This window comes from Electrophorus electricus, chromosome 18, assembly GCF_041902795.1.
Source record: "Electrophorus electricus isolate QZ-2024a chromosome 18, ASM4190279v1, whole genome shotgun sequence".
Lineage (NCBI taxonomy): Eukaryota > Metazoa > Chordata > Actinopteri > Gymnotiformes > Gymnotidae > Electrophorus > Electrophorus electricus.
Genome location: NC_137514.1, coordinates 1,281,802 through 1,303,713, shown reverse-complemented (window position 1 = coordinate 1,303,713; position 21,912 = coordinate 1,281,802). Strand labels below are relative to the sequence as shown.

Here is a 21,912-nt window from a genome sequence, read left to right as displayed (position 1 = left end):
TTTCCTTGTTGCTCCCTTGTGTTGGGACAGCACCACGCCCGCTCCCACATTTGATGCATCTACCTCTACCACAAATGGCTCACTCGGGTCAGGTTGCTACAAAACTGGAGCGGTGCAGAAGGCAGCTTTCAGCTCCGTGAAGGATCTTTCTGCCTCTGGGTTCCATCTGATCCTCTTGGAGAGGCCACGCAACAGGTCTGTGAGTGTGAGCTAGCGTGCTAAAGGAATCAAGGAATCGGCGGTAGAAGTTAGCGAACCCTAGGAAACATAGTAACTCCCTACGATTCTGGGGTCTAGGCCAGATGACACAACCTAGGAAACTCACCTCTCTGCAGAGGAACTCACTTTTTCAGTTTGCAGTAGAGGTGGTTCCGTAGGAGGGTGCCAAGGACAGCCCTTACGTCATGCACATGTTGGTCCCGGGAGGGGAAGTAGATCAGGATGTCATCGATATAAGTGACAACAGATCTACCCAAGAACTATTGATGTAGGCCTGGAAGACAGCAGGGGCTGTGGCTAGACAATAGGGCAGGACTAAATATTCGTAGTGTCCGGATGACATGCTGAAAGCGGTTTTCCACTCATGGGTTTTCCACCCATGAGTGACATGGGTTATGACCCCCGCTCCCATGGGTCCTCTGTCTAGTGCCCGCACACTTAGCGAAGTAGGAAGAGAGATGGCCTTTATCCCCAATCTCCTAGCAAAGTCCATTATGTTGCCAGCTGCCCCTGAATCAACTAAAGCAGATGCAGAGAGCTGATGATGCTGATGTTTCACCATAACTGGTAGCTTGCACAGTGATAGATTTAAAGAATCACTCACTGACTGCTCGCCTTTTCCTTGGTTCGGAAGCTTGCCTCACATTCCTGCCACATCCAGCTGCATGGGCTCTGTGGGGTTGTCCCCTTGTACCGCGAGGGAATCGTTCTCTCGCTGTGTCAAACCCCGATGCAGCTGTCTGCGCCGCTCTTGTAGTAGGTGATCGTGTGTAATTGCAAGGCGCACCACGTCGTTCAGGGAGGAAGGCTCTGGTTTGCATGCTAATTCTTCCTGCAAGTCTTCTGTCAGTCCGTGCACAAAGACGTCCACTAAGGCCGGCTTGTTCCATTGAGTACCAGCCGCTAGTGTGCGGAACTCCATTGCGTAGTCCACCGCATTGTGGAGTCCCTGTCTCAGACTGAGTAGCGACTGCCCGCAAACCTTCCCTTGGCATGGGTGATAAAACACCGCCTTAAGCTCCTGAACGAAGCCGGCATAGTCACTCATAAGCGGGGAGGCATTAGCCACGAGAGCGGCTCCCCAGACGCGGGCTTTCCCCGTCAGCCTGGAGACTACAAAAGCCACTTTGGCGTGGTCAGGCAGGGGGGGCTGATACAAAAACAAAAGATCGCATTACACGAGAAAGCCCTCACACTCCTCTGGGTCTCCTCTGTAGGTCTCAGGGGTCGCTATGAGGCACTTCATCCTTTCCAGCATAGGTGGGGAGAGGGGAGGGGCGACTCGCTGCTCTGTGCTGGGAGTCAGGCTACTGACATGCTGCCTGAGACGGAACAAGGGAGCGTATCTCCCCTATCTCCTGCTGTTGCTGCTCCATAGCCGCCTTCTTGGCAGCAAGCAGGTGGGCCCACTCGGGATTACTCACCTCGCTTCCCTTGGACTGCACATTCTGTGACGACGGCGGGTAAATGGAAGCGAGAGGCGGGTCAGCAGAGAGGTTAGTCTTCCTCTGGACAATCCCTTAAGTTATAAACTTGGGTTTTCAATTATTTCCCTAGTCTTCCAATGTAGAGAAATCAAAGTGGAAAATAACTCTTAATATTATGACTTTCAAAATAAAAGTATTGCGCAAGTCATGGTATTTACAAAAAATATATAAATATATAAAATATTTATATAAAGTATTTTGCCAGGACTTTAAAAGCCTACATTTAATAGACTCAGTAAAACTGGAATAAGCAAGCAAAAACCACAGTTTATGTAAGCTGCCTTCTTCAGTGAGGTATCAGAAATGTAGTTCTGATGAGGCTTAAGATACTGGTCTGATCTACATGGTAACAGACTTAAGTGAATAGTAGGATCCCTTCCACTGAAGTCAAATGACACCACAGCCATAGTAACTGTCTGCTCCCCACATGTAAAGGCCATTAAAACTGGCATAGTGACATTTGTTATACGAAAATGCTCCAAAATACAGATTCAGTTCTCTGAAGAACAGGCATCCTAGTCTTTGTCAAAAGTGGAGAAATTCTGTCCATTTTGGAAGGACAGAGCATCTCCTAAAATTTCAATGAAGGTAAGTATTTGTATTGAATACTTTATCAGTCACTTTATCAGTGTGCACCTCACCTGCTCCTCCATCTGTGTAGCCAAAAACATGGAGCTTGTAACCATCAGCTTCAGAATCCACAGAGAAAGATGAGTATTTGTCATGAACTATTCCCCCCTGAAAGCCCTCCAGGTCCACTCTCAGCTCTTATTTCCTCTTACATTTGAGCTGATAGATGTTCTCTAACCATAGTCACATATAACATATATACGTTTTAGGGCTCAGTTAACAGTAGAATTTGTGATTGACTAGTTGGCAACGACATGTTCCTCCTCCTTCTGCCGCAATCTGCACTCCATAACTCCCTCTTCCCTTACTTCTACTATTTTGTCCACCCTTCCTCACCCTGACTCTCTGTCTTCTCTCTCTTTGGATACAGTTACAAATTTTCATTTCTACACCCTCCTCATGAATAAACTTCTGTGCCCTCTCTCCTCTAGACCTGCTATGTCCTCCCCACCTGCTGCCTGACTAACAGAAACACTTCGCTGCCATAGCAGAGAGGCAACTATCCAATCACCTTTATGACTTTTGAAGATGATGCTATCCGTGTCTGTGTACAAGCAACAGTCTTGTAAACCCCATGGCTTTTGGAATGGCATTAAGTTTCATAGGTAGGAATGGGAGACTGTCAATAAATCTCTGTTGATAAGTGGTATCTTCAAAGCACTAAATTTCCCCCCCTAGCGTTATGATAGTAGGAGTAACCCCTTCTTTCACCAGATAATTCAACAAAAGATAGGAATTATAACCCCTTGCGTTATGTGCTACGAATGTGTATCCTTTGAATTTTCTTTGATGGAACATTTTAAAAAAGGCTTCGATGCACCCATCCCCTTCAGCCGTTCACACCCTCATTAAACCCCATGCAGCATATAAAATTAGCTATATGTATCCCCGTTTCCTGTCTGGACTCTGTATCATAAAATATGTAACGTTCGTCCGCCATCTCTACCTGTAACGGTTGTATGAAACATTCATATTTGACCTCCGATTCTATTTTTTCATTACAAACTCTGCACTGAGGCTGAGCACATTTATGTTCTTTTTTTACCTGTGGTAAAGGGGCTCAGATGTTCTACCGTTCCGCATTTGGGGTAGTAGAAACCTATTTTGCATAATGGATATGTATCGCCCAACAAGTTTCCCATCTCTTCTTTGTGTTTTTCGTAGCAGTAATCTGACCTACACAGTCTTAGACAATCTGAACACTGCAACATATTCTGAATATAACTATAACATTCCGGATCAAGACATACGTTATAGTAATACTCGCACTTGTGTTTTTTCATACTTGTGAATCCTTTGTAACAAAAATGACAGACGTATTGAAACCCAAGAAGACCCTCAATATTTTTAACACCGTAGTAATGGTTGTCGTGTAGGAATAAGAAAATGGTTTTCTCATGGGATTTCCTGCTAGTTAAAAAAAAAAAAGAGTAACCGCTTTTGTTGAACGTCTGATACAACACAACTATTTTACAATTCATGAACTTCTCAAATAGGTGTTTCCTAACGATTCAAAAGCTGTGCGACACATAAGGTAAAACAGATTGCTGTCAGTGTTGTAAAAAAATACAGATGTCTTATCTTCTTTCATAAAATGTCTGATCTGAAGAGGCGTGATAATTTATTCCTAACACCGCCTTTGTGGGGGGGGGGGGGGGGGGGGGGGGTACACTATCTGAATCACAAATTCCAACCTATCACTTGCCAGGATCTCAAGATTGCTCTGCATACCTTTCTCGAGCCTGGTTAGAAAAGAGTCTAGTTCCACGACCCCGTTATTCAACCCAAGATGTGATGAAACATTCAGATTAGGACCTTGAATTAGAAAATATACAGCACCTCTCAGACCAGCTATTTCATTAACGGTATCCGTCATGCCATTTATAACCTCTAGAACGTGACTGTAAAATTCTGCAAAACTGTTAATGTTACCCAGTAAGGCTAAATTAACACTCCTCCTAAGTTCTGTGTTATTGAACTTTTCTCTACGAATTATTCTAATGTCAGGATCTACACCATACGCCGTTTGTTCCGTTTCCATATGGTTTTCAGTATTATCTGAAGGGAGAAGTTCTACATCAGTTTCATACATTCTAGGACTCTGTTCTTCGTTATCAAAACTGGTTGAAGAATTCTGTGAACCCAGCTGTTCAGTACGTTCATCACTTAAGAGCCTCTCATTTAACGCAGCCAAGCACTGATTCAGTTCATAGAAAATGTCATTTTGACGAACCTGTGTGTTTTCAGGACTCTGCAGTTCGTATTCATTTTGAGTAACAGATTCTGACGTTAAAGCTAGACTTTCATTCATCTGATTTACAGCGTGTAATACATATTGGTTCAAAGAATTTTGTTGGCATAAACTATTTTGTAAATTTATTAAACTTTGATTCAGTTCATAGAAAATGTCATTTTGACTAACCTGTATGTTTTCAGATTTTTTTGAAGCATTACCTAGTGAGTTATTATTCAGACGTTTCTGAACCATAGTATGATACCGTATATTCACTGTGCATGTGTAACAGCAATATTCCTTCTGATGTACACTGAGTTAGAAATCTCAACACATCATATAATGCAGAACCAAACCCACACCCAGAACCGTATACAGGTGTAGAGATCAGTTTAGCAAATGCTTGATCCAGAAGTTCTTTTTCATAACAGGTCAGACAACATACGTTCCAGTTGTAAAAGATCGTCAGGAGGTGATACTGCTGCAGCTGTTGCTTTTCCCACATCCGATTGTTGTGTATGATCCTGGAAGGACGTGTCACTGTTGACTAAAGACAATTGATAACAGCTTTTAGGAACTGAGTGGGGAAAATTTGATTATTTTCAGTAATTAGTTAGAATTCTTTATCAGATCACCCACATGATGGGGAAGGCACTCTTAAATCATCCTCCTAGTCAAACAGACTCAACTCCTGATCCCCATCATTAGAGCCATCTTAGAAAAAAAAAATTGATTCAGTTATTCTAGTATAAATGTGATTAATAATCATGCTTTTAAAATTATACTTACGAGGTGATGGTGGCCTACAGGTTAGTGGCTCAACAACTTGAACAGGCCTAGAGTTATTTATACGTTTGTTATAAGCCACGGTGAACTCTGCATTCGTTTCTAAAGATGTCACCGGTAGTGTAAGGTCCCCTGAAAAAATTGTGAGCTCAGCCAGAGGGCTCGATGAATAGTGGTTGACGGTAGAGGGGTTCACCCATTCTGCCTCTGTGTGACAAATTAATCCACTGCATAATCTATTAGACAAAATGCGGTATTTTAACATGTTAGACTCCCTCTAGAATGTAATACCTTGTATCAACTCATTCAGTATATAAACTGTTTCATCATCATCTTGTGTCCTTATATCTGCTGATAAAAAATAACAAAAAATTAAAATGATAAATAAATTACATAAAATTAAAATGTAAAAAAGTTCACAAATTAGAAATAACCTTGGCCGGCAATTCTCTCCACAGATTCAAGGAACTCGTGTTCATCTGAACATACGGAAATATATAGAACAGAATTATAGACCGTGAGCAAGATCGTCCTGATGGTATCCTCTTTACCAGAACAAATAGATGTTACATCATTTAATGCTTAATTTAAGTAAATAGAATTGCCTACTTCGAAGTTAAAGTTTTTCTATATAGCTAGCCATCTTCCTGGGAAGATGGTGTACAACACTCACTCTGTGCAGTTTGGAAGACTTCAGGGTCTGTTGCTGTGACTGCTCAGGTCTTGTTCTGTTGCCATTGTCCTTCTGAAGTCATCTTTTATGTAATGTCATGTCTTCTGTCTAGAGGTAATTTTGGAAAACAGCCAGTCGAGTTGCCTGAAGGTAAATAACTAGGTTCACCTGGCATTTTTGAGTTGCTAAGAAGCTTGGTCCAGGACAGACCTGCCTCTAGCTTGTGTAGGTCCTGTGGTCTTGTGCTTTTTGCATAATATGCAAGAAAACTGTTGCAGGCAAAGTCCAGAAGGATCATCTGTCACAGGCAGAGACGTGTTCATCAGGTGAGTAAAGAAACATACACTTAAAGTTGAACTTTAAGAAATGTAAAAATACATTAAAAATGTATTAATTGCATTGTTAACAAGTGGAAAGCTAAGAAGGAGATGGAATGCTGGATTTGGGATTGAGAGCATCTTGCTGATCTAGATACATGGTACTAAACTCTAGAATGAGCCACGATTACATACTGTACAGAATGTTTTTAACTTTTGTAATGCATTTATTGTAGAATTGTCCATTTTTGCCAATATTCAAAACTAAAGGGGATAGGGTAATATTTTGATTCATTTTGGCAATCTTTGGCCATCTTGGCCACAAGTCTATATATTTCTTTTTTCTCTGTATCCATATTTGTCTTAGATGATTAGATACATGTATAAATGTAAGTTTGAGTGCCAGGTTTGCCCTTCCTGGTGACATGGTTCACATGGCAATGCTACAATGTATATTGTTTATTTACTCCATGGTTTTGTTTCTTTGTGTTCCATTGTTTTGGTTTCATTCTGTTCTGCCCCCTTGTTAGTATCTAGGTCTGTTATTGTACTCACCTGTATCTTGTTAGTCTTTATATTTATGCCATGTGTGTTCACTGTGACTTTCCAAAGTCTTGTCATCTTTTGGTATGTTTCTGAGCCATATGTTCTTGTGTGTTACTTCTGGTTATTTGGATTTCTGCATGTCCTTTTGGATTACCATCTTTGCCTGTTCCCTGTCTGTTTTGTTTTACTTCACTGACTGCTTTTCTGGATTAAGACCTTTGCTTGTTCATTGGATTACATGTATGGCCTACCCATGTTCTCTAATAAACTGCATTCGCCAAACTGCATTCGACTCCGTCTCTGGAACGTGACATTGAGTGATATTTTGTGTTGTAAAAATGAATATAAATTAATTTGCAAGCAAAAACAGCATCATATAATTTTAAGTTTTTATTTACATTTATATACATTTATGGATGGTGACAAAAAACTGCAGGATATTTTATGAAGAACTTTTTAACTCAAAGTCCACAAGAGCCTTGTCTCAGTGCTGGCCCCCTCCTGCTGTCACTACTGGAATGCATCACAGGTGGACTTGTTTTTATGTTGTGATTATGTTTGTCACATATTTTGTTTATGTTTGTGGTGGTGTTCTCAGGTGGTGTGTATTGAATATCAGTATGCATCCCACCTGGGGGTTCTTATGTCGTTACTTTTCATTCTATTTAAGTCATGTTTAGCTTCATGAATGTTGTCGGTCATTTTTATGTTATATTAAATTCTATTTAAGCCTTGTTATAGGGCTTATATATATATATATATATATATATATATATATATATATATATATATATATATATATATATATATATATATATATATATATATATATATGCAGATGTAATTGCTGTGAATACTGTTGAAGATAATTACCACAAGCTGCTTGAATGTGCATGTGCCAACACATCTTGAATCAGCAAATTTGTCATATGTTACTTTTAGCTATATGGCTAGAGTAAGGTGTGTGTCTTCTATAAATTAAGCTTGGTATATGAACATTAAGATTAAGCCCAAATGATAAAGTCATGATTTTGTTGGTATCAGATTTATAAGCTTGTTTTTCTCAATGTTGGTGGCCATACTGGCTGAGCATTGCAGTGGACCAGTATTCCAGAACTGAATGAATGGGTTAAATATGTTCTAAAAGAAACATACAATATAAAGTGTGACTGTCACATACCATCCTCACCATATTAGCAAATAAAATTACCTTTACTGTGTGACATGGATTTAAGCCACAGGCCTGATCTTCATAATGATGGACTTAAGACCATAATCATAACCTTTCCAATGGCGCCACACATTTCCAATGGCGTAATGAGTGCCATCACTTCCCCACAGATATATTCCATTGGGGTTAGCATAGTGGCAAGCGCCATACCAAAACCCTCCAAGGAAAGATCTAGCACAGTGCCCATCCGCATAAGTGTCCTGGTCTTTGTCCAAGGTGGAGAACTTCTGTCCGTTGTGTATGGTCAGTGAGTCACCTGCGCACAAGCAGAGCTGTCTGTACAGACTTGCTTTCTATATTCAAAACCTTCCAAAAATCATTACGAAGGCAATAACATCACAAATGATTAGATTCCAGTACTATAAAGTGCTGCAGTTTCACTGTACTACATATTATATATACAATGTATTGTTTCACAATATTACTTTTCCATACAGAACTACTCAGTTTTACTTTATTGCTGTACACCCTACTGTTCCTTGATAGTTCTACACAGGTTATCTGATGTAACACCCTACTCCCTGTATAACCTACATATAATGTATAACCTACATAACCTATATATCCTATATATCCTATATAACCTACATATCCTATATAACCTACATAACCTATATATCCTATATAACCTACATAACCTACATATCCTATATAACCTACATATCCTATATAACCTATATATCCTATATATCCTATATAACCTACATAACCTATATAACCTACATAACCTACATATCCTATATAACCTACATATCCTATATAACCTACAGAACCTATATATCCTATATAACCTATATAACCTATATATCCTATATAACCTCCCTGTATAACCTACATACAGCTTTTACACCCTTGCCAGTGCACTAAATGGTGCGTTCAGCCTGTATTTGACAGTCCACTAAATGGTGTGTTCAGCCTGTGTTTGGCAGTGCACTAAATAGTGTGTTCAGCCTGTATTTGACAGTCCACTAAATGGTGTGTTCAGCCTGTGTTTGGCAGTGCACTAAATGGTGTGTTCAGCCTGTGTTTGGCAGTGCACTAAATGGTGCGTTCAGCCTGTGTTTGGCAGTGCACTAAATGGTGCGTTCAGCCTGTGTTTGGCAGTGCACTAAATGATGTGTTCAGCTTGTGTTTGAGGCCTAGTCCACACTAAAACAAGTAAACTAGAAAATGCTTGTTTTGTGTTTTGCTACACTAGCATTTTCAGTCTGTATTCCAGATGTTCTAAGTCCCAAATAAAGCACAAAAATGATGGAAAATATAAAGACTTGGTATACATGCTACAGTCATATGCAATGTAACAACACATAGGGAAAATGGTGAAGAAAATAACATACAGCTTCTTCATCTGAATAGATAAAAGAGAAACAGTTAAACATGAAATGTAAACACCTACTTACAATGAGCTCTGCAATCATTGAACTGCAAAGGTCCTATGACAACCGTAATCTTTCTAAAACACCAAAGCAGCATTTTATGAATTACTCAATCTAGAGAATGTTTTCAGTGTTGGAAAACATGGTTTTACTGTGGATCAATGGGCAAGTTGTATGTAAACATGTGTTTTCCAATTTACCTGTATTAGTGTGGACTAGGTCTTAATAGGTAAGCTAAGAGCTAAACCTCAGCTAAACCTCAACCTCTTTGTCTCTCTCCCTGACCCACCTGCTCCTCCATCGGTGAAGCCACTAACATGGAGTTTGTATCCTTCAGTTTCAGATTCCACAGAAAAAGCGGAGTACTGGGCATACACTGTCACACCCTCAAAGTCCTCCAGGTCCACTCTCAACTCATACTTCCTCTTGTGTGTGAGCTGATAGAGGTTCTCTAATCCTGAGGGTGTAGGACATACACAATATAAAGGTTATTAATGAAGCTTAATGTGAAATACAAGTATATTACATGAGAAGCAATACATTATTCAAAAAATTAAGATTTGTCTTTTCATAAGTTGTAACTTACAGAAACAACTTTTCAAGTGTTGGACAAATGGCATTACATAATGTTGATAAATGGTAGCACTGTTATATACTATTATATAAAATATACTATTTCTTAATCTTTAAAAAATATTTTTAAGTATCACATTTCTTGGTTATTTAATATGCAGAAACAATTTTTACATTTTTTGTTTCAGTTCTGAATGAGAGCATCTGAGTAAGGGTGAAAATGTACATGTAATGAATGTGGTGGATTTGTTCCTATGTGCCTGTAAGCTCAGGAATGACAACCCCTCACCCACCCAGTATTCCCCGTATATGTTCCTATTTATCTGATAGCTCATGAATGACAAACTCTCACCCAGCCAGTATTCTCCGTATTTGTTCCCAAAACCATTCTTGTAGTGCTTCCATGGTCTGTAGAAATTCACACTGCCATCCATTCTCCTCTGAAACACCTGGTGTGAAAGTTGTAATTTGGATGTCAGTGGAATCACAGATTCGTGAACTATATGGTAGTATAAAGGCTTCAACTTTGTACTGACTTTAATATAAACCTTAAAAGTACATAGCAGATTGCTTTTTGGGATCAGTCATAATGGTATATGGTTTTTCTTTTTGTATTAATGCATAACTTTTTCTGTAATTTGCTGAATTTGCAAACATTTTTATTTTGTGCATAAAAACATATATACAGTATATAGCATGTATATCAGGAAAAAAATTATATATATATATATATATATATATATATATATATATATATATATATATATATATATATATATATATATATAAATTACAGTCACAGTCACCTTTAATACATTTACCTCCATTAGTGATTTCTTACCCTTGTTTGAAGTGATATACAACAGTAATAAACAATAATGGTAATTATTTCCTAACGGTTGGATCAGATGTGCATTGAAATCAACACTGTAGTTATTCTAATGGAGAGACACATTCTAACATACCGTCCATCTCCCATCCTCTGATTGGCTTCCCAAACAGCCCATGTCACAGTACACCTGTACAGGTGTTTCACCTGCAGGGTAGATGGTGTACACTCCACTCAGTGTTTGTCCATTAGCATAGACATCAGAGCAGTCTGTTTCCTGAGAAATAGGGGTGCTCCCCACCAGCAGAGGGAGCACTAGAACCAGAAACACCATGTCCTGGGGGAAAGACATACAGAGAAATACAGTATCCATCAAACAATATAATTGCATCCTGCAATCTGTGTTAATTAATGGAATTTTAGCAATAAAGCAAATTATGCAGTTAAAAAGATAAAAGGAGAGTGTGACCTACTGTCAGTCTGAGTCTAAAGCAGAGATTCACAGTCTGGACCTGGATGGCAGTCATTGTAAACAATAGGGTTAATCAGATAGTCCATTTAACATGAAGAAACAATATGGACTTGTTACATAAACATATTTTTGCCCTCCACAGAAACATTGTTCAGTTTGTCCATCATAGTCTCTTATATTGCCATATTGCTTCATATATTGCCTTGTTCAACCCCCGAATTCAAGTCATACTAGCTTGAGATATACACTTCATTTCCATCACATTCTCCACAGCCACCTTTAGGACTACACTGAGTAGTGAAACCAAACACAGTAGAACAGGATCTGAAAGGTTTTGTTACCATAGTTAACTTCAAAATTACACAGAACAATAGGAAATGGTCTGAAACATGTACATTAAGGACAAAAGTGTAACTCACCTGTAGTGTTTCTCTCACCCTGTCTCAAGGGTTCTCACTCCCATACTTATAAACCCTGACTGACCCTCAAACCCCTCCTAACTACAGCATGTGTGCCAGCATTGGGGAAATTATGGAACTTCCTGTGAGGATGACACTGTGTTTGAGCTGTGGTAATTTGGGTTATCTTTCAATTTGTTTAAAGTTCCAGATCAATGAGGACCTAGGGTTGATCTCATGAAGAACAATCAATTTGACTGAGTTCCAGACCAAGTTAAATCTTGACACAGTAACTCACCTCACAACACTGGTTAACAACTCGAGCATAGCCACTCACCTCAAAGCACTGGTTACCAACTTGATTAGGCTTTTAATACTCAAGGTACAATTATACCTCCAGGCTTGTGCATGTTATGAATAAACATATAAAGTCAGTTTGATATTATAATTTAGTTGCAAACTCAGTACTGGAAAGACTAAATGAAAAATATCAAACTGTTAAAATTAATTATAAATGCCATGAAATTTAGTAGAGGGTGTGAGCTTCTGCTTGGCGAGGCAATCTGGTCAAAAGTGACCGACCATCATGAGTCAGAACATTCAGGATTACATTCAAGTAAGATTACAGTTAATGCCTAAGCAATTAATGGCACCTGAGGCAAGGCCCTGAAGTTCAACTGTATACACACACATACACTCACGCATGCACATAGACATGCAAGCACACACACGCATGCACATACAAACACACACACACACACCGACACCAACACGCACATACAGACATTCTGTCTTGTTAGATCAGCAAGTGATATTTGCTCAGCATGTTTATAAGAAACTGGGACCTCATTTTCCAACTTGTTAAATATCTGCTCCATGATTACAACATTAAAAGCTTTAGTTAGCATTAGGGATATGACATTTACACACAAAAACTCGAAGGGTTGTGCTGACCACAAAGAACTACATAAATAAATATATAAATATACATATACAAATGTGTACAGCTGTAAATATCACTGTAACGTTGTGCGATCACAAGGCGGATGCATGTGCTGAGAAGAGCGAGATTTATTATGGGTAAATCTATAATCAGAGTCACTAGTACAGTTCAGGGTCACAGAGCCAACATGAAGAGTCCAGGAATACAAAATAAGCAAAAAGAAACAAAACACACAATGAGAAAAAGGGGAAGAACACTATAACCGTAACACAAGCAACGATAAGAACAAACAACACGTACAGCAGGCAGAGAAACCACAAGGCATGGATAACAGAGACCAGGAAACTAACAGGGAAAAACACAGGGTTTAAATACACAGGGTAATGCGGAATAACAATGAACAGGTGATAACTAAGAAAACAGTAAAAACCAAAACAAGGACTGGAACAAGAACAGAGAAGATAAGACAAAGGAATGGAACCAAAGCAAAACAAAGACACAAGGCAGTGTAACCAGGAAGACAGGATGACAGGGAGGGCCAATCATTAAGTTCATTATTTATTTTGGTCACCAACAGGTTTGACTAATTGAAGATTCCAGAAATGTAAATTTTAGCTAATTTTCCAAGTCTCTCCCACCGATGTATTACTAGGTTCCTACTATTACATCTGAGGTTTCCAAACTTACCAACCAGTAAAAACAAGACTTTTTTCCACCCACATTATAGATCTTCTGATTGTAAATGCTGAAATCATGCACCAGTGAACACAGATTAGAGGCAGAAAGTCAAACAGTATTTTATCGTTCAGTGCATGAGCCTTACCAGCAACTGTTCTACATCAGAAAACAACTGAACACAGGCAACACATTTCCTGCAATGTAATAACTGACCAGAGGCAACACATGTCCTGTAATGTAATAACTGACCACAGGCAACACATGTCCTGTAATGTAATAACTGACCACAGGTGATACATGTCTTGTAATGTGAGGAGCATAAGGAGTCTGCGATTTTGAAAGTTGTTGTAACTGACATTGTTAATCTTCTAAGAAACCTTTATATTCATATAAGTAACTTTGCAACTACCAAGACACACCATTGCTGCCCTGCAAATTTCTGTTATATACATCAGTAATGGTTATAGTAGATGTGTTTAAGCAGAAGAGCTGTTGTAACATTTCCAGCAGGAACCAGGCGAGAGGCAGAATTCGAATGCAGGAGGTGGTTTATTGAGCGAGGGAAACAACAAAGAAACACACAGAAGGCTAGTGAACGAAGACACAGGAAAACACGGAGGACCAAGACACACCATTGTTGCCCTGCAAATTTCTGTTATAGACATCAAAAATGGTTAAAGTAGATATATGTACTTAAAATATACTAAAAGTATATTAATTTTATGTTCATTAAACGGTTTAAGGGAAGTTTAATCATACTGTCAATAAATCATAATGTTAATATTGTACAGTTTTTATAAACACTTTTATAAATATAATTTTAGTTATGCTTTGGTTTAATGTCAGACAATTCACTTGTTAGATACTTGATAACTGTCACGAATGGCCACCCTCCTGGCGTCCCTGTTCTCATGGTTTCCCTGTCGTCTGTTTTCCTGTACTCCCTGGTTTCATGCCTTAGTTTCGTTTTCTCCGCCCCTCGTGTGATTTTCCACACCTGTCCCTCGTTAAGTTCGTGTATTTAAACCCTGTCTTGTGGCCTGTGTTTTTGCTGCTTGTTGAATTATTGTATGTGGTTAGTTCATTGCGTTTGCATGTTTATTATTATGGTGGTTTCTTTGTACGTTATGTCTTTGTGTTCACCTAGACTCTGTGTTTCCTAGTTTGTTGTAGCCTGCTCCTCTGTTTGCTTCCGTGTGTTTAGTTTTAGCCTCTGTGTTTAGTTATTCGTGTGTCTTAGCCTTTGTCCCGTTTAATCATGTATCCCCGTGTTGACTCTTTGACTCTGGACTGCTTTAACGACACTGATTCTGGATTTGCCCCAGTTAAATCTCGCTCTTCTCTGCACATGCGTCCGACTCCTTACCGCTCAACGTCACAATAACTAAATAAAAACATTTTTATTCTGATTTGGTGCATTATAATGACTTATTAAAATTGATAAAAGTGCATAGAAACCAAATAATAGAACTGTCACAGAATGCTCCTCCCCCCACGAGCAAACGTTACAGGATGGCCGACCACCACAGGACGCTCCTCCCTCGGCAATTAACGGACTTCCCGGAGGAAGGTGCTTACGCACGTCCCAAACTGCTGCCTGGATCCTAGGAGGCTGGGGAGAATACCGCGACCAAGGGTCGCGGAAACTCCGGAGGTGGAGAGGAACGCCCCTTGGAAATTTTTGCGGGGGGCCTAGGGCTATCGAGCCGAGGCCATGGAGGGCCAAAGCGATCCACGAGGACTGCGGTGATGGTGGAGTCGGTGAGGTCTCCGGACAAGGAGGATGGAGCCCGGGTTCATCCGCTTCCGCGGACTCACCGGGAGGACTGGATCCGCCCAAAGACCCGGAGAGGGAGTTCCTCTGGAACTCCCCGTTAGGGGAAGTGGCACGTTCACCCCCGCTTGTCCATTTGGGACAAGGACCCCCTAGAGAGGGATCACCCTCGAATGCTGCTTTCCCCCCACGTCACGTAGAGCGTACCGGACTGCCCCGAGAGAGGCAGGGTCTCTTGTGTTGGGTGGGCAGCGGGCATAGCCGTGCAATGTGTGTGTGCGCGCGCGTGGCGGCCTGGAGATCGCTGTCCTGGATTGGGTGTGGGTTCTGTCACGAAATGCTCCTCCCCGCACCCCAAGAGTGACGTGCTACGGCCCGCCACGTGCAGGGGGATTCACATGTGTGTCGTTTGTAACCACGCCCCCTGGGGATTGCATACAACTGTATGGGGATTAATATCACATGTTTGTCTGTTTATTTAAACCCCGGTCAGTTTATGCTCCCCGTTGGTCATTGTCGCTATGTCGTGTAAGCGGTAACACCTGTTTGTAGCGTCTTTAATAATGTGTAGGGTATCCTTGTTACGTGTTGATTGTATAAGCATGTTTCCCGTAAATGTTATATGTGAGTGCCACCGTTGTTGTCTGTTGTGTTAATAAACGCCTTTCACAGTCGAGGGAGTCTGTGGGTCCTGCTCCACGTCCATCGGTACTCGGGCAGCAAACGTTACAAGAACAAAATATATCACTGGCAAATATTAGGTTATTCCTAGTGGAAATAGGTGTTTAACAGTATTTAAAATATTTGTAATGGAAATGAAACAAAATAACATGAAATTCAAGTCTTTTCTAACCGTTTAGCAAGAAGCTATTGACTTAGTTTCAAAAGAAAGGTTTGTGTCAGTGAATGTGCTTCGATTCACACGTCTGGCAACCCAAGGTCGTCATGGCCAGAATTCTAGCGGTCTCCATAGCAACTGATCTCCCTTACCTGCAACTCATTATCATCACTGCAATATAAAGCCTACAGGACGTCAGAACCATTGCGAAGCATTGGCTATAGTCTCTGTGCATACCAAGCAGTTCCCTAGTATACCTGGTTTCCTTGTTGATCTCGTGCCTGTTTTGTGGATTTTGGATTTTTGTATTGTCCTTTTGTATTGTTGCATGTTTATGTTTCTGGTTTGCTTTGACCCTCACCTGTCTAACCTGAGATTCCTGCCCCTGGCCCTTGCTTGGTTTGTCAGGAAACTTGCCTGCAATTTGACCCCTCTTCTGCTAATTCTTTACAATTTGAGACTTGCTCTCCCCTCACAGAGGTTCGGGGGGTGGGGGTTGCCCCCTTCCGTGGGTCTTTCTTGCACACCTTGGAGATTACACTGAGTCCAAAGCTTCATGTATATTTTGGAAACAGGGCATGCCTTGTTTCTCACATATTCAATAGCCTTTGCTTTTAAAAGGGGGGGAAAGTATTCCTGTAGGACCACGAATCAATTAACCAAAGAATATCCTATATTTACTACCAATTTCTAGCTCATGGTTTTAGAATAAAGTTTGTGCATAAAGCATCAAACCCTAGGTTTGGTGGAGCAATTGGATAATCAACTTAATTCCTTTCCTATTTTATAGAAGTTACAAACTACTTACTTGAATATATTTTGTCTAATTGGCTCGGATTTCTAATAAACACAATGACAACTGAATTGAATAGGATGAATATTTCAAATGAATAAGGAACAAATAATGGAAAGTATAATGAAACAATGGACAATGTACAAAACAAAATTCATCACATGCAGATATTACAACTTTGTGTATATCTTCAAATATCAGTGTTAAAAACTGGACAAAATAATGTGTCACTATGTCTAATTCCATGTCTGAAAAATTGATTCCTTTCCATGTCTGATAAATTAGGGTGTCACATGGACTTAAGCCACAGGTCTGATCTTCATAACAATGGACTTAAGACCATAATCATAACCTTTCCAATGGTACCATACATTTCCAATGGCAAAATAGGTGCCATCACGTCCCCACAGATAAATACCATTGGGATTAGCATGGTGGCAAGTGTTGTACCAAAATGCCCCCAGGTACGACTTAGCACAGTTCCCATCCTTGTTAGAGTCCTGGTCTTTGTCGAAGGTGGAGAACTTCTGTTCATTGCTTATGGCCAGCGAGTCACCTGCACACAAGTGGAACTGTATGTACAAACATACTTTCTATATTCAAAACTTTACAAAACAATAACTTTACAAAATTAAAAGTAGATATTTATAGGGCCTAAAAGATGTTTGTCATATTTGAGCACCCAGGCAACATAGACACTTCCGGGTTTACGTCAGTTTCCATGGTTCCATGTTTCAAGTTTCAAGTTGGTTTATTTGTCACATACACAGTATAATTCGCAGTGAAATGGTTTGAAATGTTTCCTCCCCTTTGTGTCCAGCTGTTCTTAGTTTGTCCCTGATTGTATTCCTATGTATACCCCGTTCCTGCGTCTCTTGTTGGTCGGTCATTGTTTTGGTAATGTGTGTTTAGATAGATCTCATTTGTCCTCGCTCATGTTTGTGTCTCTGGTAAGATCCCTTTTAGCTCTTCGCTCGCACGTTTAGTATTTGCCTGTTTGATCTCGCTCCTCGTTTCTATGTACTTTCTCCCCGCGCTCCCTATTTAGTTACCCTCACTGTCACTATTGCTTTCCTTGTTTAGTTCTCTGCTGTTCGCTCCACTATTGTACTTTCACTCTGTGTTTGTTGTCTACGCTGCCTTACCCATTAATGCTGTCTGTCCTTGGTTCTGTGCTGTTATTGTTTTGGTTGTTTGTTATTAAACCTATTATTTATTTAGTCTATTCTATTTGTCATGTTCGTTGTGGCATCCCATGCTAGTCCCTATTCGCATAACAGCCAAGGCACCGGCACTTCGCACGTGTGTTCGCCCTCGTTCAACACCCCTCCCACGTTACAGTAACTTTCAGACAGAGATCCTTCTTTATGAGCTGTGTTATCAAAGTGCTTCTGAATTAGTAGGAGGAGCAGGAGGAGGAACTTACTTGGTTGCACAACACACACACACACACACATACATATATACATATACATATATATATATATATATATATATATATATATACACACTCAAGTTCAAGAGATTTTATTGTCATTTCAGCTATATACAAGTACACAACAAAAACGAGACAATGTTCCTCCAGGACCATGGTGCAACATAAAAACAACAGTGCAACAGACAACATGCTACACAAGTGCAAACAGTCCAATATAGTGCAAAATGTCATTAAATAAACATTTAATGACATTTTCGAGGAACATTGTCTCGTTTTTGTTGTGTACTTGTATATAGCCGGAATGACAATAAAACCTCTTGAACTTGTGTGTGTGTGTGTGTGTGTGTATTTATTTATTTATTTATATATACACACACACAAATTTTATATGTAACTAAACCTCAAATTTTATATGTAACTAAACCTCAAATTTTATATGTAACTAAACCTCAACCACTTTTTTTCTCTCACCCTCACCCACCTGCTCCTCCATTGATGAAGCCGCTAACATGGAGTTTGTATCCTTCAGTTTCAGATTCCACAGAGAAAGAGGAGTACCGGGCGTTCACCGTCACACCCTCAAAGTCCTGCAGGTCCACTCTCAGCTCATACTTCCTCTTGCGTGTGAGTTGATAGAGGTTCTCTAATCCTGAGGGTGTAGGACATACACATGTTTTAAAGGTTATAATGAAGCTTCATGTGAAAATGCAAGTATATTGTATAAGAAGCAATACTTAATCTCTCATTGTAAGAACTTCCTGTGCTTTTCAGAGGTGATTATTCAAGTGAAAAATTAATCAGACAAATGACTTTACATAATGTGTTCAAATGGTAGAACCATTTCACATAGATTTTCTATTTTTGCTAATAACTTCAAATGTGCTGATTTTGTTAATGATTTTAAAAACTAACAATTTATTGATTTGTTATATTGTATATATTACCAGGAGGAAAGATTTTAATTAATGTATTTATGTACAGATCCAGTGGAAATGTTTACACTAATGAAGCACAACACACACCACCTGAGGGAGGAACAAGGAACAAGGAACTTGGAACACAAGACGGAACTTTAAAAGGCTGCCGCCACATAACGGAGGCAACCAGCAGGAAGACAAAGTGAAGTTTTCTATTGGGCCACGGGGTGAAGCTAAATATATGCCCACCTGCAAGAGGGATTTAGTGAAGTTTAACTGGAGATAGAAACTACAAGCCTACAGGGCAATAAACTAATGATAATGCTCTGTCAATCTAATTAATATCTATATTTTTTCTTTTCTGTCCCTTATCTGATCTGTCCCTTTCTCCCTGATACACATTGCTGTAAGTGCTTACCCAGCCAATATTCACCATTCTTGTTCCCAAAACCATTCTTGTAGTGCTTCCATGGTTTGTAGAAATTCACACTTCCATCTATTCTCCTCTGAAACACCTAGGGTAAAGACATTAATATTTCATAATTATAACTTTATTTTAACCATACATTTTTAATCATTACCAGCCATGGTTTCCACAAATGCTGAAATTCAAGACCGCCTGTGCATAAAAATTAAACAACACATGCAACAGTCATCAATTTATTAAGTAGCAATTTAGTAAGTAGCCATTTTGCATGGGGAAAAATGGAGAAAAAAAAAAGAAGAAAAAAAAACTCAGCTAAACTAATGCTGAAATCAACTGCTGCAAAGCAAACTTGCCCTTGAGGAAAAATGAACAAGTACATAAATTGGTTATATTATGTTTTTATTTTCTGTCCAAGATTTTTATTTAGGAAGTTTTTATTTTTGTTTTATAACATTTTGTTTCGATATTTATTATTATATCCATGTCAGATACCTCGTCATCAAAGCTTGCAAAAAACTTAAAATGCATGATATAAACTCATGATTTTATAACATACATTTATATCATGTATTTTGATTCATGAGTTTAAATGATTGAGTTTCCCTCCAACAAGTTTTGCCATTTTTGCATGGGTAAATTAGCACAAAATTTATTCTACTGAGGGGACATATTCTGATAGTGATGTTAGTGCATACCCTATAATATCCTTTTTGACAAAAGGAATCCACATCTATAAAGCTATCATAATCACTAAATATTATCTTTTTCCATCAGATTCTTCTTCTAATTTTGTATTAATATCCTTTTAATGTACTTTTAAATCATTTTAATGTTTTACATTTTTGCCATTGCAAGTTATAAATTTTTAACCTTTAAGTTAACAAGTACCTCTGTCAGTGACATCTTACGCTTATTTCATACAATGTAAGACAATGTCAGTAATAACCAAGCATGGTGATTAATTTATAATAACTGGATTAGATGTGCACTGAAATCCAGTCTGTACTCTAATGGAGAGACACATTCTAACATACCGTCCATCTCCCATCCTCTGATTGGCTTTCCAAACAGCCCATGTCACAGTACACCTGTACAGGTGTGTCACCTGCAGGGTAGATGGTGTACACTCCACTCAGTATTTGTCCATTAGCATAGACATCAGAGCAGTCTGTTGGAAAAAGCTCCTGAGAAACAGGGGTGCTTCCCACCAGCAGGGGGAGCACTAGAGCCAGAAAGACTATGTCCTGAGGAAAGACATACAGGCAAACTTAGAAATACAATAATCAATAAAACTGCATATGTGCATACTGATTAAAGGCAATCATAAAACCTTTTTAATAAGAAATGTTTTTAAAATCATTTGTAACATTTTATTAGAAGTCAATTTAAATATTTGAATATGGCAGGTAATGAGCAGATTAGAATATGCAGTTTGAAAGATGCAAAGACAATGTGACCTACTGTCATTTCAGTTTGAGCCTAAAGTAGAGATTAGCAGTCTGGACCTGGATGTTAGTCAAATTAAATGACTGGGTTAATCAGATAGTCCATGTAACATGAAGAAATATTGTTACATAAACACACTTTTTTCCCCAAACCTTGTTCAGTTTGTCCAATAGAGTATTTTAATACGTTTTGTAAAGTAAACTCTGCTGCCTGTAAGTGATTTTATTTATGAGAGGTACAGTTTGTTACCATAGTTACCTTCGAAACTACACAAAACAATAGGAAAGTGTCTGGAACATGTACATTAAGGGTCTAAGTGTAACTCACCTGTAGCGTTTCACTCACTGTCTCAAGTGTTCTCACTCACATGCTTATAAACCCTGACTGACACTCAAACCCCTCCTAACTACAGCATGTGTGCCAGGATTAGGACATTTCTTAAGGAAATTCCTGTAAGTGGAGACATCATGGGTGGAGTGTGGACATGTGATTTAGCTGCAGGCACACTATATTAACACACAAACATCCTGCGTTCTCGGGTCAGAGTGAAATATTTGCTTACCACTTGCAAAGTTAACAGATGTTTTGACCTTGCTAAATCTCTGTGGAGTCTCTTGCAACATATCTGTTCCGTGATTGCAATATTGCAACGGTTGTAGCCTTTGAGACACACATTTACACACAAAAATTATAGCACAAAGGTGCTCATCCCATTAACTACATATACAACTATACATTTATACAAATATACATTAAAAAAAATTTTTTTTTTCTTCTATTTGTAACACTTTTTAAATAAATTAATCCATTCAACATGCATTTCATCATAAGAACATTTTCAAACCAAGGAGACAGTTGTGACAACAAATGGTAGAAATAAAAATTTAT

General features: G+C 39.1%; 2 protein-coding genes across 3 annotated transcripts; both read right to left on the bottom strand.

The window, feature by feature from the left end:
* Window positions 1-7,757: 7,757 nt before the first annotated feature.
* Window positions 7,758-11,397, bottom strand: LOC113568674 (microfibril-associated glycoprotein 4-like). Of its 2 annotated transcripts, XM_081701419.1 has the most exons (5): window positions 11,374-11,397; window positions 11,037-11,237; window positions 10,424-10,520; window positions 9,788-9,955; window positions 7,758-8,378 (listed from the first exon to the last, which is right to left on the bottom strand). In XM_081701419.1, exons 2-5 carry the CDS (start codon window positions 11,232-11,234, stop codon window positions 8,122-8,124), a joined length of 720 nt encoding a protein of 239 aa, XP_081557545.1. In that variant the 5' UTR covers window positions 11,235-11,237; window positions 11,374-11,397; the 3' UTR covers window positions 7,758-8,121. The 2 variants fall into 2 exon arrangements, with proteins under 2 accessions (XP_081557545.1, XP_035391073.1); XM_035535180.2 differs by lacking the exon at window positions 11,374-11,397 and having other exon boundaries at window positions 11,037-11,252.
* Window positions 11,398-16,867: 5,470 nt separating this feature from the next.
* On the bottom strand, window positions 16,868-21,440 carry LOC113568675 (microfibril-associated glycoprotein 4-like). Its single transcript, XM_035535179.2, has 6 exons — window positions 21,352-21,440; window positions 21,040-21,083; window positions 20,613-20,822; window positions 19,570-19,666; window positions 18,716-18,883; window positions 16,868-17,352 (listed from the first exon to the last, which is right to left on the bottom strand). The coding sequence occupies exons 2-6, from the start codon at window positions 21,043-21,045 to the stop codon at window positions 17,096-17,098; spliced, it is 738 nt and encodes a 245-aa protein (XP_035391072.1). The 5' UTR covers window positions 21,046-21,083; window positions 21,352-21,440; the 3' UTR covers window positions 16,868-17,095.
* Window positions 21,441-21,912: the final 472 nt, after the last annotated feature.

Bases quoted from the DNA above. Each gene is read 5' to 3' on its own strand.
- LOC113568674 (XM_035535180.2), bottom strand. From the start codon at position 11,252: ATGTCTTTCCCCCAGGACATGGTGTTTCTGGTTCTAGTGCTCCCTCTG. The intron at 10,521-11,036 runs GTATGTTAGAAT...CTTTCACACCAG, and splicing joins CAGAGGATGGGAGATGGACG to GTGTTTCAGAGGAGAATGGA. The intron at 9,956-10,423 runs GTGAGAGTTTGT...CTACACCCTCAG, and splicing joins ATACGGAGAATACTGGCTGG to GATTAGAGAACCTCTATCAG.
- LOC113568675 (XM_035535179.2), bottom strand. The intron at 19,667-20,612 runs GTATGTTAGAAT...TCTTTACCCTAG, and splicing joins CAGAGGATGGGAGATGGACG to GTGTTTCAGAGGAGAATAGA. The intron at 18,884-19,569 runs GTAAGCACTTAC...CTACACCCTCAG, and splicing joins GAATGGTGAATATTGGCTGG to GATTAGAGAACCTCTATCAA.